This window comes from Patiria miniata, unplaced genomic scaffold, assembly GCF_015706575.1.
Source record: "Patiria miniata isolate m_02_andy unplaced genomic scaffold, ASM1570657v1 HiC_scaffold_25, whole genome shotgun sequence".
NCBI lineage: Eukaryota > Metazoa > Echinodermata > Asteroidea > Valvatida > Asterinidae > Patiria > Patiria miniata.
In genome coordinates, this window is record NW_024037064.1 from 8,820,832 (window position 1) to 8,837,629 (window position 16,798).

Sequence of the window (16,798 nt, forward strand, 5' to 3'; positions counted from 1 at the left end):
ACACCAAAAAAGCAAAATAGTACCCACCTTGTCTGTACAATCCAAGCTTGAAGAAAAAAAAAAAAGAAAAAAAAAAAAAATCCGCGTGGCCGCGTCAATTCTGGAACTTTGGTCTGACCAGAGACCGAATATTTTTTTTTGGCCTAAGTTCAGTAAGTTAAAATTCTTATCAAAGAGGGTTTCCTTCTTTATGCACCACCCTATATGCTCTTCATCTTCTCACCTTGCCATGAATCGTCCATCAGATCTCCATCGTTCCAACTTTCGTCTCCACCCTCCTCCCCTTCAGAGAGGTCCTCCAGGATTGGCTCTGGGCCGTCTTCCTCATCAAGCACCTCCCAATGCATGGCAGCCGCTTCGTCCCCCTCTTGCACTCCTGATCCAATGCCAAACAAGAAAAGTACATGTACAAAAGTGTAACATTTTTTTTCGGTACCATAAAATTGCATAATGTTGTACACAATATCACTGTTTTGGGCCAAACAAAGAGTATGGCTGGATCGCTTGTACTGATCAGTTGTAATTTGAGCAAGATGTGCCCAAGGGCGGATCCAGAACACAATTTTTTGGGGGGCCAAAAAAATTTTTGGTCCCCCAAAAAAGTGGGTCAAAAAAATTACGGCGTGGGGTTCGGGGCCCGCTTAAGGGCCCAGACATTTTTTTGGATTCTAGATGCTCTGTGGTGCGATCTGAGGCAATTTCTGACCACTTTAACCAATTTTTTTTTGAGGAAAAGATGGTGGTGTACTCATTGCCTGCCTTAATTGCGATGTCACATAAAAAAAAAAAAAAATTGGTTTCGTTTTGGGGGGGGGGGGCCATGGCCGCCTTTGGCCCCCCCCCCCCCCTGGATCCGCCCTTGGATGTGCCCAGTAGCTTTTGAGTTAGACAAAAAGTATGCTTTGACCGTCTTCAGGACAAGACGGTCAGAGCATACTGACCGGAACGTCGAGTTAATACCTCTGGTTCTTTTCAGAACCATTCTCTTAGTTGAGAAAATCATGGCGTTTCCGCAAACCTTTCATTATTTAGTATCTCCACCATGCAAAGCCTCAAATCTTACTTAAGAAAAGTAGTGTTCATATTAGGTTCTGTTCTTCCCCAACGTATCGACACTGTATACTCATTGTGTTACAGTGGAACGCAGTTATACCGAACACCGCTATACCGAACATTTGGCTATACCGAACATCATCCTTGGCTCCCGGTTTTAATGTACAAAACGTACCGAACATTGGTGTGGGAAAAAAGTCAACAGATTAACAAAAAATCTACCGGGTGTACATGACTTGTATTAAACACTACTGGTATTTGGGCCACTTTTAAATCCGAACATCAAACGACCCATGTTTACATTTTGTTTGAATGTTGAAGAGCGATAGATGGCTATTTCCCAAAGGAATAAAAGGAAAAAACACCCGGCCCGTTGCTCAAGTTTTCTGACGACTCCTAATTTGATTTACATCACTCCGACGTAAAATTCCATCTTATTAAAAGTAGTGTTAAAAACACAAAGGCCCTGCAACCATGACAGTTCCCATGACATGACACAACTCTTACAACATCCTCTTGTACATTCATCCTTATGGGGTACAAAACACAATAGAACAACAGACCCCATAAGGAAGTCTTTTGAAATCAAAGTACACCATAAGGCAAACGCTATGGATTTTGATACACTCAACCAAAAAAGAAAGTCCCCCCTTAATACTTTTTTGTCTAACTCCAAAACTACTGCGCACATCTTGCTCAAATTACGACTAATCAGTACAGAAATTCCTTAGCAATCCAGCCATACTCTTTGTTTTGCCCAAAACAGTGATAATGTGTACAAAATTATGCGATTTAAGACAAATGGTACCAAAAAAAAGTTGCACTTTTGTATACGTGCGAGGCGAGTGTGAACCACAACTTGCACGTATACAAAAGTTAACGGAATCGAGCTAACGGAATCGGTTGTCTGGTTCGAATCTGATGTACACAGCAGCGGGTATCGCATTAACTATTCTTAAGATGAAATTTAGTGTCGGGGTGATGTAAATCAAATTAGGTTTTGCCCTTCACCGACGTATAAACACTGTATACTCAGTGTATTACCTCCCGAGTGAAAGTTGGTAAAATCACTGGCTGGGACTCGAACCCACGACCTCCTGCTTTCTAGTGCAGATGTCTTACCACTCAACCATCGAGCTAACGGAATCGGTTGTCTGGTTCGAATCTGATGTACATAGCAGCGGGTATCGCATTAACTATTCTGAAGATGAAATTTAGTGTCGGGGTGATGTAAATCAAATTAGGTTTTGCCCTTCACCGACGTATAAACACTGTATATGCAGTGTATTACGTGTACCTCCCGAGTGAAAGTTGGTAAAATCACTGGCTGGGACTCCAACCCACGACCTCCTGCTTTCTAGAGCAGATGTCTTACCACTCGACCACCGAGCTAACGGATCGGTTGGCTGGTTCGAATCTGATGTACATAGCAGCGGGTACTGCATAAACTATTCATAAGATGGAATTTAGCATCAGGGTGATGTATAAATCAAATTAGGATTTGCCTAAACACTGTATACTCAGTGTGTTACCTCCCGAGTGAAAGTTGGTAAAATCACTGGCTGGGACTCCAACCCACGACCTCCTGCTTTCTAGAGCAGATGTCTTACCACTCGACCATCGAGCTGACGAGATCGGTTGGCTGGTTCGAATCTGATGTACACAGCAGCGGGTACCGCATTAACTATTCTTAAGATGGAATTTAGCATCAGGGTGATGTATAAATCAAATAAGGATTTGCCTTTCACCGGCGTATAAACACTGTATACTCAGTGTTACCTCCCCGAGTGAAAGTTGGAAAAATCACTCGGGTGGGACTCAAACCCACGACCTCCTGCTTTCTAGTGCAGATGTTTTACCACTTGACCACTGAGCTAACGGGATCGGATGTGATGAACTCACCCATATAGATGCGGTTGAGGTCCATCAACAGGTGTTTACAGGTGTACCGATCACTGGGGACTCGATGCCAACAGTTCTTGATCAGCGTGTTAATGGCCTCAGTGTAGTGGGGACTCAATGGTGGGAACTTGTCGTTTGTGTACAATTGCAAAACCTTGGTATTAAAAAAAAAAAACCTCTGATGCCCAGATTGCACAAGAAATATACTCTTTGGTTAAGATTTATTCCTGGGTGAACATATATTCCCCAGTTTAGATATGACTTCTGTATGCTGTGACGTCTTAAACTAACAGATAGCACAAATGAAGGCAACATCATGGATGCTCGTGCATTAGGGCTGTGCTTCAGAACCAGGAAATCAGGAAAAATTCTTCAATCAAAAAAAAAAAAATCCTGATCAAAAATCCCAAAAGCAGGAAAAATCCTGACCAACAATCCTTAAGTCAGGAAAAATCCTTAAATCTGAAAAATAATCCTGACCAAAGATTCTGAAAGCAGGAAAATCCTGACAAAAATCCCTTAAGTGGGAAAAATCCTTACCCACAAATTTCCTAAAATCAGGAAAAATCCTTGTAATACAAAAAAAAAAACGACCCAAAATCAGGAATAATCCTGACAAATTCTCACCCCGGACCATTAATTGGATGAGCAGCCTACCTCATTGTCAGACCTGTTCTCAAAGGGAATCTTGCCCATAGCCATGATCTGCCAGAGAGTCATGCCAAAGCTCCAGCGATCGCTCTCCAACGTGGGCTCAGCGTTGGTTCGCAACAACTCAGGAGCTATCCAACGCACCCTGAATAGGAGAAACAACACCATGATATAGAAACTCAATGCTCTACAGAGCACCACTATACACGAAACTCAACAGGCAGGACCAATTTTTGAATGAATTATTGCCTTTCTATCTAGGATAGAAAGCCCAGTCATAACCCCAACAGAACTCAACCCATCAAATCCCAACAACATGTTTTGTTGGAATCTGTCAGGATGGGTACTGTATCCGCGAGTCACCATAATCGGTGCAGGTAACGCTTGCAACGCGCGCGCATTGTCCAACGTAAATTGAATGCACGTGCCTCGAAATAGATCCTCGTCATTTTAGGTGGACTGATGACGATACCCCTAAACTGGCAGTCTTTTGCATTGGGTTGACACACCTCCAGAATCAAAGTCAGAAATTTTGTGTGTGCAGTTTCCCATATGGTGTTTTGGAATTTGCCAGAATGGGTATGGTTCCTAATAAATCAGGCTAGGGAATTAGGGTTAAGCTTTCTTGTTATACAAGAATTATTCAAATCACTGATGTACTTTTCGAGTTACGGAATTTTGACCACCATCTTAACACCGTTTTAAAGTTCTGCCCACGGATCACACAAAAGTAAGCGTTCCTTCAGCTAATCAAAAACAATTTTCATAGGGATGCATATGAATTGATTTCGTTTCACTGAAAAAAACAACTCAACTGTACTTGGTGGCCCAAAGAAAATGGTACTTCCACTACCCTGAGTCTCAAAAAAAGTCTCCGGTTTCTGGTATGCGCGCGCGTCGCCGTAGCCATGCGCGTCGGCAAAATGAACAAGTTTTTTTTTTCAATGAAAGATGATGCCTCAAAACCTCCAAACTCACTGGTTTGACTGGAATTCTGCTGCTGCGCAATTTCAACGTGTTTTTAGATGGGGTTATGATCGAAAATAAGCTTTATGTGGCCTCTCTGGACTCCCATATATTTGCACTAAGTTTAGTCGGGCACCATTTGCAGTCACCAGCCGACATTTGAAGCAAAAAAGTCAGGTAAAAAAAAAAAAAGTCAGGTAAAAAAAAAAAAAAGCCGCGTCGCCGCACCACTTTTTGGACAAGCTCCATACCAGAATCCAGAGACTTTTTTTTTTTGGCCTTAGAATCATTATGTAGGCTACAATTTATATTCAGGGATGAAAAAAGTGTTGGGGGCAAACAATATACCCCCCCCCCCACACACACACACACTTTAACAAGTGGGGAAGGGGGGACTTGGCCCCTCTGACCCCCACCGATTGACGCCCACGGTCAGTCGGTCTGTCAGTTTGTCCATCTCACCATTTCAGTTTTCTGGGCATCTGTAAGCTGTGGTAGTATCTGCTGAGCATGGGGTCACCCAGCTTGACCCTGATTCGGGGCAAGCTCCTGACAACAAGTACATTGTGGGCGCATATATTCCCGTGGACAATCTTCCGTGATTCCTAACGGCAGAGAAAATTACCCACATGATCACATTCAGAATACCCTCAAAATATGTGATGCGATCAAGCTAAATGAGTCGTTTGTCGACTCCGGTCAACATTTTTTTTTTTATTACAGATTTGAAAAGAGCACAATCTCAGCATTACTGCTGTGAACATCGCATGCTGATACCAGCTTTAGTTCAAAAATTATGGGAGTCGGAACACCAAGATATGTGATGAAGTGATGTGATGAAGTGGCCCCATTTTGGCCCGTATCTCCAAATGAAAATTCCCGACAAACGACTCATATAGCTTGATCGCATCACATGAATGTTTCAAAATCAATATATTGATGGAAAAAAAGAGATTGGGTAAATTTCTTCAAATTGTCAGGTGTACATGTCCAAGTATTTCAACAGACATGCAAGGATATTCGGCAAAAACAAATATATGGGTTATTTTATAAATTTAGTGTCCAACGTTCTTTGTGACATTTTCCTGTCCCTGTTAACTTGGTACTTAGTAATTTACCACTCAAGTATCATTAAGAATGATTTTTCATTTGTTGGGTAGGTAGTTTGCTACTTATTATCACTCTTGGAGGTCCAAGTAGTGTATGGGCAAATTTTATTTTAAAAACTCATTGATCTCAGATGTAACACGGACAGGAAAACAGGAAAAATTTGCAGAATGACACATATTCAAATAACCATTTATCAGTATCCCATTTTTCAAACATATATATGTGTCAATAATAACCACATCATTAATGTAATCGTATATATTTTTCAATAGTCAGGTATTTGAATATTAGAATATTCAACACAGCAAAATATACACGTACAACAATATGTCGGAATATTTCAATATCCGAGTATCTGGCACATACTGGTATCCGTAATAAAAACATTTCAATAATCCAATATTACTGTAATATGTCATTTGCATGGTGTTGGCTTTTTATTGTTGTGTGCTAGTATGTTCACTTAAGAATTATTTGTGCAATTTATCCTGGTCCTCTCAATGTCTAGTGTATTGCATTGGTATATTTTTTTGTGAGTTTAGTGATTTGTGTATGTTGTACTATGTATTGGCTTTATTAGTATTTTTCTGTAATGTCATTGTTCAGAAATGCCTGTGTAAGCTGAATTTCTATACTTTTTAGTGTGGATAATAAACTTGAATTTGATTTGATTTGATTTGATTTGATTTAGGATATTCAAAACAGCAGGAATATACATGAACATGTACAACACTATTTGTGCTTCTGAAAATTCAAATATATCTGAATATCTGTCGCAGTCCGACTTCGCACCATACCAGGTATTCCAGCGCATCAATCAACTGTACTGCCATGGCAACCTGGTCGCTCAATCGTACCACCGCTTGGTTCGTCTGGAGAAACTTGTCCAAGGCACCAAACGGCGCAAACGCCATGATCAGACTGAAGCCGGCCCCAATGCCGATAAACTTGATGATGGACTGGTTGCTCCATGACGACATGACGTCAACGGACTGACTGAATTTCTGGGGCAGAGAAATAAATTGTCACCAATTAAAAGTTTATTGCTCAAATCCCTCCCTCCTATTCAAACATAAACTGTGCAAAGTTGCCCTTTCAGTCAAAATCAGTCAAGTGACTGTCTTTAACAGTTAAGAGCTCCCAGCCTACATAAAGCAGGATTGACTGACTGTGACTGTTTATGTGACTTGACAGCTATGCTTTGACTGTACATGTAGGTGATTGATAAGCCAGCTGTGCCTACCACTTGCCTGCTTTTGTCTGTTGACTGAATTTGATTAGGAAGTCACAGTGCTTATGCTTGAAATATGCTCTGACTGTTTGTGACTATAGCCTGTGTAAAAGGCATGGCAGGGCAAGAGGATTGATTTTTGATTGTCTATGACTGTTCAGACAGCAGGAGGGTTCAAGTTTAAAGCTATGGACAAATCCGGACACAGTACTGTATGCTCACATAGACCTCCAGTAACGGCAGACCTACACATACATTGTGCACGGAGTAGTTACTTTGGACAATACTGGCCTAACGCTTTCACTTTTAAGGTAGGTTTTGCGGTGTACATGTAAAATGATTTAGTTGATGGAGTGGCAATACATATCATCTCAGTTTTCATACAGAGACAATTCTTTGGTCCTTCATTCCACCAAACTGAAGGAAACAGAAGCTACCCCAGTATGGGAATACAAAAGAAACCAAGGGAACCCAAGGAAAACTAAGGAAAGCAAATGAAAGCAAAGGAAACAAAGGGAAAGCCAAGGAAAGCAGAGGAAGCCCATGGAAACCTGAGTTAATATAACCAAGGGAAAACCATGGAAGGCAAAGGAATTGAAAGGAATGCAACGGAAAGACAAGAAAATCAAGGGAAACCCAAGGAAAGCAAAGCAAAGCAACAGTAAGCCAAGGAAACAAAGGTAAAACCAAGGAAAGCAACGAAAAGAAATGGAAAGCCAAGGAAACCGAGAGAAACCCAAGGAAAGCAAAAGAAAGCAAAGGGAAACCAAAGGGGGAAAGAAGGAAACCCAAGAAAAGCAAAGGAAACCAAGGAAAGCCCAAGGAAAGGAAAAGGAAACCCAGGGGAACCCAAGGAAAGCAAAAGGAAACCCAAAGGAAAGCAAAGGAAGGCAAGGAAGGCAAGGAAAGTAAAGGAAGCCAAGAAAAACCCAAGGAAAGGAAAAGGAAACCCAAGGGAACCCAAGGAAAGCAAAGGGAAACCCAAAGGAAAGCAAAGGAAGGCAAGGAAGGCAAGGAAGGCAAGGAAAGCAAAGGAAAGCAAAGGAAAGCAAGGTAAAGCAAATGTAAAGCAAAAGTAAGCTTAGGAAAGTAAAGGATACCAAAGGAATCTGAAGGAAACAAGCCCCACATACCTGTTGCACCTGTTGTGAAGCTTCTTTATTTGGACACTTAATGGCCACCTGGATCCACCCCTTGTCCCTGTGTCTAATTTCCCCCCTGTAGACAGATGTGAAAGCCCCGCCCCCAAGTTTCTTCCACCTCCGACGATTGGAGATGTTGTCCTTTTGGATCCATTCTATTTGAGGCTCGGCAGTTCGCTTTGAGGGTGGCTCCGGCAAAGCAGAAAGATCATGTAAACGCAGAGACTCTTCTGTACCAATTTAAAAACAGTTAGGAGGATGGAATGTTTAATATTGGGCTTTGACACTTCAGGTAATCTTATCACTTTACGTTCTGTGCTGTGTGAACTATGATTTTATTATATGATGATCACAGTGTGATTCTAAATAAACACTTGGATCACACCCTGTCAGTGTGGTTTCTCTATATCCACAGTTTCATGGCAAAACACTATAATTACGCTTTGATTACACTTTGATAACACTATGGTAACACTTTGATTACATTGTACCTGCAGATGATAAAACTATAACATCACTATTATATTAAAATAACCCTTTTATAACAGTGTGATAACACTGTGATACCACTTTCACTAAACAACAAGATTTTAATAACACTTTGATTTAAAATGTGATAACTCTATGATACAACTCTCATGACGCAACAACACTACCGGTACGATTACACTTTGATTACAATGTGATAACACTTATGATGCCACTTTCATGACACTTTAACAACATCATAACACTATGATTACACTTCGATATACAGTGTGATAACACTTTCATTACACTATACAGTTTAAGAACAAAACTATTGCACTATGATAACACTATAATCTGGAATGCAACTGGGAGGTAACAACAACAAAAGGAATTTACATATTAGCTTGACTTGACTTTATACAGCGCTTTTCAAGTTTTAATGTTGAGGAAGAAATCAGCTGATCCGAGGAAACTTTGCATATGCCTGTATAATGACACTGTGTTAAATGTACTATAACACTATGATTACACTTCAATTTCACTATAAACACATCAATGTTTTTACCTCTTGGTTGGTAAGGTATGGCTTTGATAAGTGGTCCTTCCAAGCAAGCACAGTTGACTGCACAGCGGTAGTAATCAGACAGACCGCGAACATCTGGAAAGGTTCGCTGACCGGGCAATCCCACAGAGCCGTCTGGAATTGGAAAATTTCCACATAATGTGTTAGGGGTTCGATCATACATGTAAGTCCGACGCCTCATACATGTAGGTCTGAAGCCTCATACATGTAAGTACAGCATTTTGGACCTGTGAGGCGTCGGACTTATGAGGCATAACACTTATCAATTCTGCCTCAAAGGTCCGACGCTGCATAAGTCCGACGTCTCATAGCTCCGACGCCTCATATAAGTCCGAAACAGTATTTGTCCATTGTCGGATTTATGAGGCGTCGGACTTATGAGGCGTCGGGCCTTTGAGGCGGAATTTATGCCTCATAAGTCTGACGCCTCATAAGTCTGAAATTTCAGTCAAACAATATGCAAACAATAAACAAGTGGTCAGAAATTGCCTTTGATTGCACCACGGAGCGTCTAGATTCCAAAATTGTCTGGGCCCTTAAGCGTGCCCTGAACCCCAGGCCGTTTGCTTCACGTTTTGCGCTTGCATTAGTTCTGATCAAGCTGTTTCGCCAAATTCTCACTTTCAGCTCTTACTCGAAGTTGGCAGTCCCGTGATTATTTGTGATCACTAGATGGGATTGTGATGCCTTATGACACATTGATGACAGCCTCATCATTCTTACCCTCATCGATAATGATCTTGTAGTTCTTGATCCTGCCGTCCAGTCTTGCTGTCAGGCAATAACTGGAGAAATCCTCAGGATTCTGTCGGATGAGATAGATGCCATCTTCCGATCCAGCCTCTTCAATTTTCCTCTTGGCACAAGACAGTCTGAAAATACAGGAGACCAAAATGTCAAAATTTGGGCCGAGTTTAAAGGGTTAAAAACATTATCTGCTGATCTACTGGTTGATGGTGAGACACAGGTAAATGTAAAAACATCTCAACTGTAAAACTTCCGGAATTTCAGATTTCAAAACATCTTGGCATTTAAGGAAACAAATCCGGAAGGAAAGGAATTTCGAAAACCAGCAGGGAGGGATTTGAGACTTACGGGATTGGTCCATGACACCTGCTTTTAATCAACTGGACAAGCGAGGGCGGTGCACACTCCTGCAACAGGTAGTGGTAGTAGTCGACTTGAAGATGGCAGTAGCCGTCAATAAGTGAAACTAACGACTCAGCTTGCTGCTTGTTCTCCATTACAAATTCCTGTCAAGGAAAATAAAAGAATGATGACAAACTGAGGACATCCTAAAATGGAATTCCATGACTTTTCCGGGTTTCTTCTACATGTATGAAAAACTTAGGGCTTTCAAAGTTTCAATGAACAATGTACAATGTGCAATTTACCGATCATACAGTACAGGTATAATCAATGTATCAACAGCAAATAGGTAATTTGGATACATTTAATAAGCACCAGGGGCCAATATCATAGAGCTGATTAAGCACAAAATTTGCTTAAAGCCCCAGTCCATCATTTGCAGCTATCCAAAAAAGTAACTGGCGTAATTATTGTTGAAAAACATACTGGTTGAAAGATAGTAAGGGGACTAAACTCCCTGTGAAATTATCCTTTCTGGCAAGCTCTCATTTTGAAGAAATCAACGAAAGAAGGCATTTCCAACGGTGCGTCTTAAGAAGCACCGTAGGAAAATTTAAATTAGTAGTTCGTTTTGTTATTCGGCGCAGCGCGCACAAGCATTGGACCGACGCACAGGCGCGCGTGGTTGCTATAATTCGTCGGATCAGTGCGCGACATCGCGTAAAGCTGCAATTCAAAACAATTCGAAACATGATTTAGCAACTTATGATTTGAAATTGAGATCCTAGAATGCTGTTTTTCTCGGAATATAAAGCTGAAGCTGAGCTGAGACTTCATAAAGTAAGTTGTTCAGTATCCTTTATTAGATTTTAAACACTTTTGTTGCTTCAAACGAACAAAATGCACTAATCACAAATGATGGACTATAGCTTTAAGCACAAAAAAACTTGCTTAATATAATCAGGACACCGGCCAAAACGTTATGCGATGTACATTGCTTGTGACTGGTATTTAGCTGTTGTTTACTTAGCAATCGAATTGAGTTTTGGCTGGTGACCTGATTTTACTGAGCAATTTGTTTTTGTTTTTTTGTTGTGCCTAAGCAAATTTTGTGCTAAAGCAGTTCTATGAAATTGGCCCACCGTTACCACCGAAACTCTTGCCATTGTTATGCTAAGAAAACACCAGCTAAATACCAGTCAAAAGCAATGTATGTCGCATAGCGTTTTGGCCGGTATCCTATTATGCAAAATTTGTGCTTAGGCCAAAAAAAAAAATAGTTCTGCTTCCGATTACATGTCTTTCAAAAATAGGGTCGGTCGGTCGGAATTTTTTTTTTTTTTGCCAATTTTTTTTATGCAGATTGAATGGGGTATTCAATTATATGCGAAGTTTTAGCCTGAACTATTTCTATTGCACTACGAAAGCTATACACAAAATGGCCACAAAAAGTGAATAAAACCTACCTTAATTATTGTCAATATATTTAAGTTCGATAATTCGTAAAAAAAATTGTGGGAAATTCAGGTCGTTCGCACCATAGGCACAACGCTAGTCAAGAACGGGAGCTGGCCATAACTCCGAAGTGTGTGATGCACTGTACATGTACATGTGTGGCCCGCGGCCAACGGGTCGAACATTTCAGGAAACACGCTGCATTGTATATACGAGTAGTGCGAATACGAGTAGTGCGATCTCAAAATGAACTCTTGAACACGGAAAATACATACACAGACAAGCTAGATCAAATCTGTGAATTAACTTGCAAAAATGTTCTTTCTCCATCGGTGTTTTCTTGGCATTTTTACGATGTCTTTCTCAGCATTTTTACGATGTCGATTCCGACCAGTTGACAGAGCATGTGCCTGCGCCTGCATAGCCATGCTAGCGCTAACATCGCATAGCCGTGCACAGACTAGTTACCGCATTTACATAATTGGCTCCTGCGCGGCGCGGCGGGAACCAGTCGTCGCCGCATTGCGCTTATTACGCACGTGATTATAGACATCGAATTGCGAAGTAGTTGAATCGCGCAGCGAATTTGTAAAAATAACGGAGGTTACTTTTGAAAAAATAGCGAATGTAAGTAAGAAAACAATAAATACAAGCATTTTTTGATGCAAAAGGGTTGTTGAGAGGTCTTTTGTGAAGACAGACAAGACATAGGCCTAAGGTTTTTATTTTTATTTATTCAATCTATATTTTTTTTTTTTTTTTGGAATTGCCGATAAAATTTTTAGGGTCGCAGCCTAAAAATAGGGTCGGTCGGGTAACCGGAAGCAGAACTATTCTTTTTTTTGGCCTTATCAAGCAGCTCTATAAAATTGGCCCGAGGGTTGTCAAAATATTGAATTGTAAACTGCATTGCTTCCCCATCCAGGTATCTTTACAAGTACTGGGGATACCAATATGTCATGACTTTTTCTAAGAAGGAAACACGATATAGATCTACCGGTACTACCGGTAGTTTAAATAGAACTTGAAACAAACACAATTTTGTACAAAACAATTGTTTTGTACAGGACTCACTCTTTATAGTTCATTTTGGCCATCAAATTGATCAACGCACAGTGTGATTGTAAATTTTAGAGCCAATGCCATTTATTATAAACGAAAAAAAAAAAATCAATTAGCAATGATAGATCTACATTTCACCTTCAACTACCTGTAGGCTTCACGTGTGTTGGCAGGGTGCCAAGCATTTAACTTATAGAATGTTTTTGAAACTGAAACTTTGAAAGAACATGCATCACTAAATCAACGTAAATATTTGTACATGCATCAAGAATGAAACTGCAGTACACTTATATACAGTACATTCATAATATTGATGCTCATTTTGAGTTTGTACATTTTTCTGTAATTCTGTCAAATCTTTCAAGTATTGGCTACAAGTAGCCAGCTACGGTACATGTTCACAAATACACATGAACATCCCCCCAAAAATATGGACACTATACATGTACATGTACCGGTATATGTTTAATATTTATTTACATGATGTTTTTAAAATTTGTAGAGCTCAATGTCACGCAAATCCTGTACAGTTGACCGTTCCTGACCAAAGCACTGAAATTTCAAACCAGGGAGTGGACATGAATATATGTACCGTACCGGGTAGCTTCCAATTTCTACACAGTTTACATGTAGCCTGGCGAACTGTATGTAAAACTGAATTGTCGGGTGTGTTTTGTAATATTTGAATATTGGATCTAAAATTAATGTGGCCTGACGTTGCGAACTTAGCAAGTTCTTCTTCAGAGGCTAAAACAGAAATGACAGAGATACATACATTAACATGGGGGTGCACACAAACATGCAGGGCTGAAAGAAGAAACACAAAAGGAGGATTAGGAGGGAAAGGTGTGGAAAGATGCAGGGGAGGGTGGATGAGAGAACAAAGAAACAAAGGGAGATGGCAAACCACAAGGGGTCTGGTGTAAACAGGGGAGGGACCAGAAAGGGGAAGGATCAAAGGTCACAGGGAGTGGGAACGGACAAAAGAGTGTGAGAGTGAAGGGATGATGCGGGGGGGGGGGGGGGGGGGGGGGGGGGGGACAGTATTGAGGTGGAAAGGGATGAAAGATGGCGGGAGATGTGTAAACACAAACAAGGAAGACCAGATGGATTATCTGTAACAGAGGACAATGGAGGAAGAAAAGGATTAATCATTTCCAAGTTGGATGTTGAGACCATGTGGTTGAATAGTTCGAAGACGATTCATCCACACCTTCTCTCTGCTGAGGCGAACTGACTCTTTGCGATGGCCAAGAGATTCAATGCCCTGCAAAATCATATCAGAAATGGAGTGGTTAGGCAGGTTGAAGTGATGACCAACAGGGGTGTCTAGTTTCTTGGTGTTGACCGTTGACCGATGGGCATAGAAACGCTTCTTGAGCGTATTCTTAGTCTCACCTACATACTGCACTCCACAGACATATATATCATTTCTTGCAGGGTCTGTGGAGTGCAGTATGTAGGTGAGACTAAGAATACGCTCAAGAAGCGTTTCTATGCCCATCGGTCAACGGTCAACACCAAGAAACTAGACACCCCTGTTGGTCATCACTTCAACCTGCCTAACCACTCCATTTCTGATATGATTTTGCAGGGCATTGAATCTCTTGGCCATCGCAAAGAGTCAGTTCGCCTCAGCAGAGAGAAGGTGTGGATGAATCGTCTTCGAACTATTCAACCACATGGTCTCAACATCCAACTTGGAAATGATTAATCCTTTTCTTCCTCCATTGTCCTCTGTTACAGATAATCCATCTGGTCTTCCTTGTTTGTGTTTACACATCTCCCGCCATCTTTCATCCCTTTCCACCTCAATACTGTCCCCCCCCCCCCCCCCCCCCCCCGCATCATCCCTTCACTCTCACACTCTTTTGTCCGTTCCCACTCCCTGTGACCTTTGATCCTTCCCCTTTCTGGTCCCTCCCCTGTTTACACCAGACCCCTTGTGGTTTGCCATCTCCCTTTGTTTCTTTGTTCTCTCATCCACCCTCCCTGCATCTTTCCACACCTTTCCCTCCTAATCCTCCTTTTGTGTTTCTTCTTTCAGCCCTGCATGTTTGTGTGCACCCCCATGTTAATGTATGTATCTCTGTCATTTCTGTTTTAGCCTCTGAAGAAGAACTTGCTAAGTTCGCAACGTCAGGCCACATTAATTTTAGATTTATATATTTCAGGTCCATCCAGTCAGTAAGCAGTTTGCAGCAGTTTTACTTTTTTTCATGTTTTTTTTCATTTGAATATTGGATCGAATCCAACTTTGAATGCTACATTCTTCCAAAATGTACCACAGGGGGTTGGCTGGTGTGTCAAAGTTCAAGGTATTTTTAAAGGGGGGGGAGGGGGGGGGGGGGGGGGGGGGGGGGAAATGAGGCAATGCAGTCAATGTAAAGGACCAAAGCCATGAAGCAATGAATCAAGATATATTATGAGTGATGTTATTCATGGGAATTAGAAAATTTTGGATTTTTTTTCCCATCATGTAAAACATTGGCATTAAAATGGGGATGGTGAGTGCCCCCCCCCCAGTACACCACCCAACCCCGCCCCTCCCCCTCCCCGGCCCCACCCCCTTTGATCCCCCTTGAAGATTTACCAAGATGAAGGTTCTCGGAACAAATGCTTAAATAATGGACAAAGGATGTTGTCCACATACACTTATGTATGTGTACAAATTTATTTTCACAGTAACAGTTGCAATTTCAAGCAAGGTGAATTGCTTTTATTAAATATCGGCTCCGTCTACATGTAATTAAAGGAAAAAATACAACATTTGCAAACATCAAAAAATAAAACTACCAAATCATTTTGAAATACCTTGCTGGACTGTTAGTAAATGACAGTGTAAAGCATCCTGTAAAATCATGGCACCTGGTATACTGTCATTTTCAAGAAAAGTGGTATTTTTGTATCAATTTCCAACGCTGGTCGGCCGACCAGCGTTGGAAAACACTGGCTTTTTTTTTAAAAACTGGCCCCAATTGACCATCGCACTTGTTTGCAATCGATTACACACCTATGAACGGGTACAAGCCAGCTAGACTGGTTCCCTGACCTTACAATTTCCATGTTGTATGTAAACTGCTCTGTTTCTTCTTATATGGAGTCAGGGAACCAGACTACAGGAAAATGATTGTTTTTCTTTGTTTTTATAGCATTTTCGAACCCAAAACCTCAAAAAAGTCAGTGTACATGTAACTATATTTGCTATATATTTCCAACCCCCCAATTCCATCCATTTCTGAAAATTACAGCAAAAGCAAATGATGTATATTCCCTTTAAATGACAGGCGAAATGTCCAACGGAATGATTTTTTTAAAATTACAACCTTCCAAACATCCAGAAATTTATACTGCATGAGAATGCATAGAGGGGCTTTCTAAACAAGGTGGGTTTTACATCCATTTAATCCCACGTTCTGAGTCAACTTTCTCATTTGATAATGTAATCAAGACCAGCCCAATTTACAGGAAATTAAAGTGCAAAATACTCACCCTGATTGATGGTTTTGTTTCAAAATAAACAAAGAAAGCGAAAGATATGAACTACCATTCGATTGTTGATGGAAACCAAAATAATGTGGTCAAAACCATTTTGTACCGGTACGTCCGACGGGGTACAGATGCCTGGATCATACATGTAGCACAATTCCATCCAACTGCATTTTGTAATGATTTTTATAATTTTTTTGTAACTACTGGGTGAGTCAAAAAAAGCGAAACCCAAATGTTGGGACTATTGTTTAAGTGAAGTGAAGTACTTTGAAAATCAAGGATATGAAAGCCCAATTCATAAGCTTTCTTTTAGTACAAGAATCATTCAAATCGCTCATGTACTTTTCAAGTTACGGAATTTTAAACACAACCACCATTTTAAAGTTCTGTCCACGGATCACAAAAAAGGTGTGCATTCTTTCAGCAAAATGAAAAACAATTCACACACATCCCAATGTGATTTGCTTTCGTTTTGCTGAAAGAACACTATACATTTTGTGATCCATGGACAGAACTTTAAAACTGTGGTTGTGTTTAAAATTCCGTAACTTGTAAAGTACATCAGTGATTTGAATGATTCTTGTACTAAAA

General features: G+C 40.8%; 1 protein-coding gene across 2 annotated transcripts in view; it reads right to left on the minus strand.

The window, feature by feature from the left end:
* The window catches only part of LOC119732955 (tyrosine-protein kinase JAK2-like), a 50,935-nt gene that overhangs the window by 13,601 nt on the left and 20,536 nt on the right, over window positions 1-16,798 (minus strand). For both annotated transcript variants that reach the window (XM_038206537.1, XM_038206538.1), the window contains 9 exons: window positions 10,205-10,362; window positions 9,833-9,981; window positions 9,092-9,223; window positions 8,047-8,285; window positions 6,480-6,686; window positions 5,035-5,177; window positions 3,613-3,751; window positions 2,956-3,109; window positions 224-376 (listed from right to left, as the gene is read on the minus strand). In XM_038206537.1, coding sequence (XP_038062465.1) covers window positions 224-376; window positions 2,956-3,109; window positions 3,613-3,751; window positions 5,035-5,177; window positions 6,480-6,686; window positions 8,047-8,285; window positions 9,092-9,223; window positions 9,833-9,981; window positions 10,205-10,362 — 1,474 coding nt within the window. The remainder of the gene's footprint in view (window positions 1-223; window positions 377-2,955; window positions 3,110-3,612; window positions 3,752-5,034; window positions 5,178-6,479; window positions 6,687-8,046; window positions 8,286-9,091; window positions 9,224-9,832; window positions 9,982-10,204; window positions 10,363-16,798) is intronic.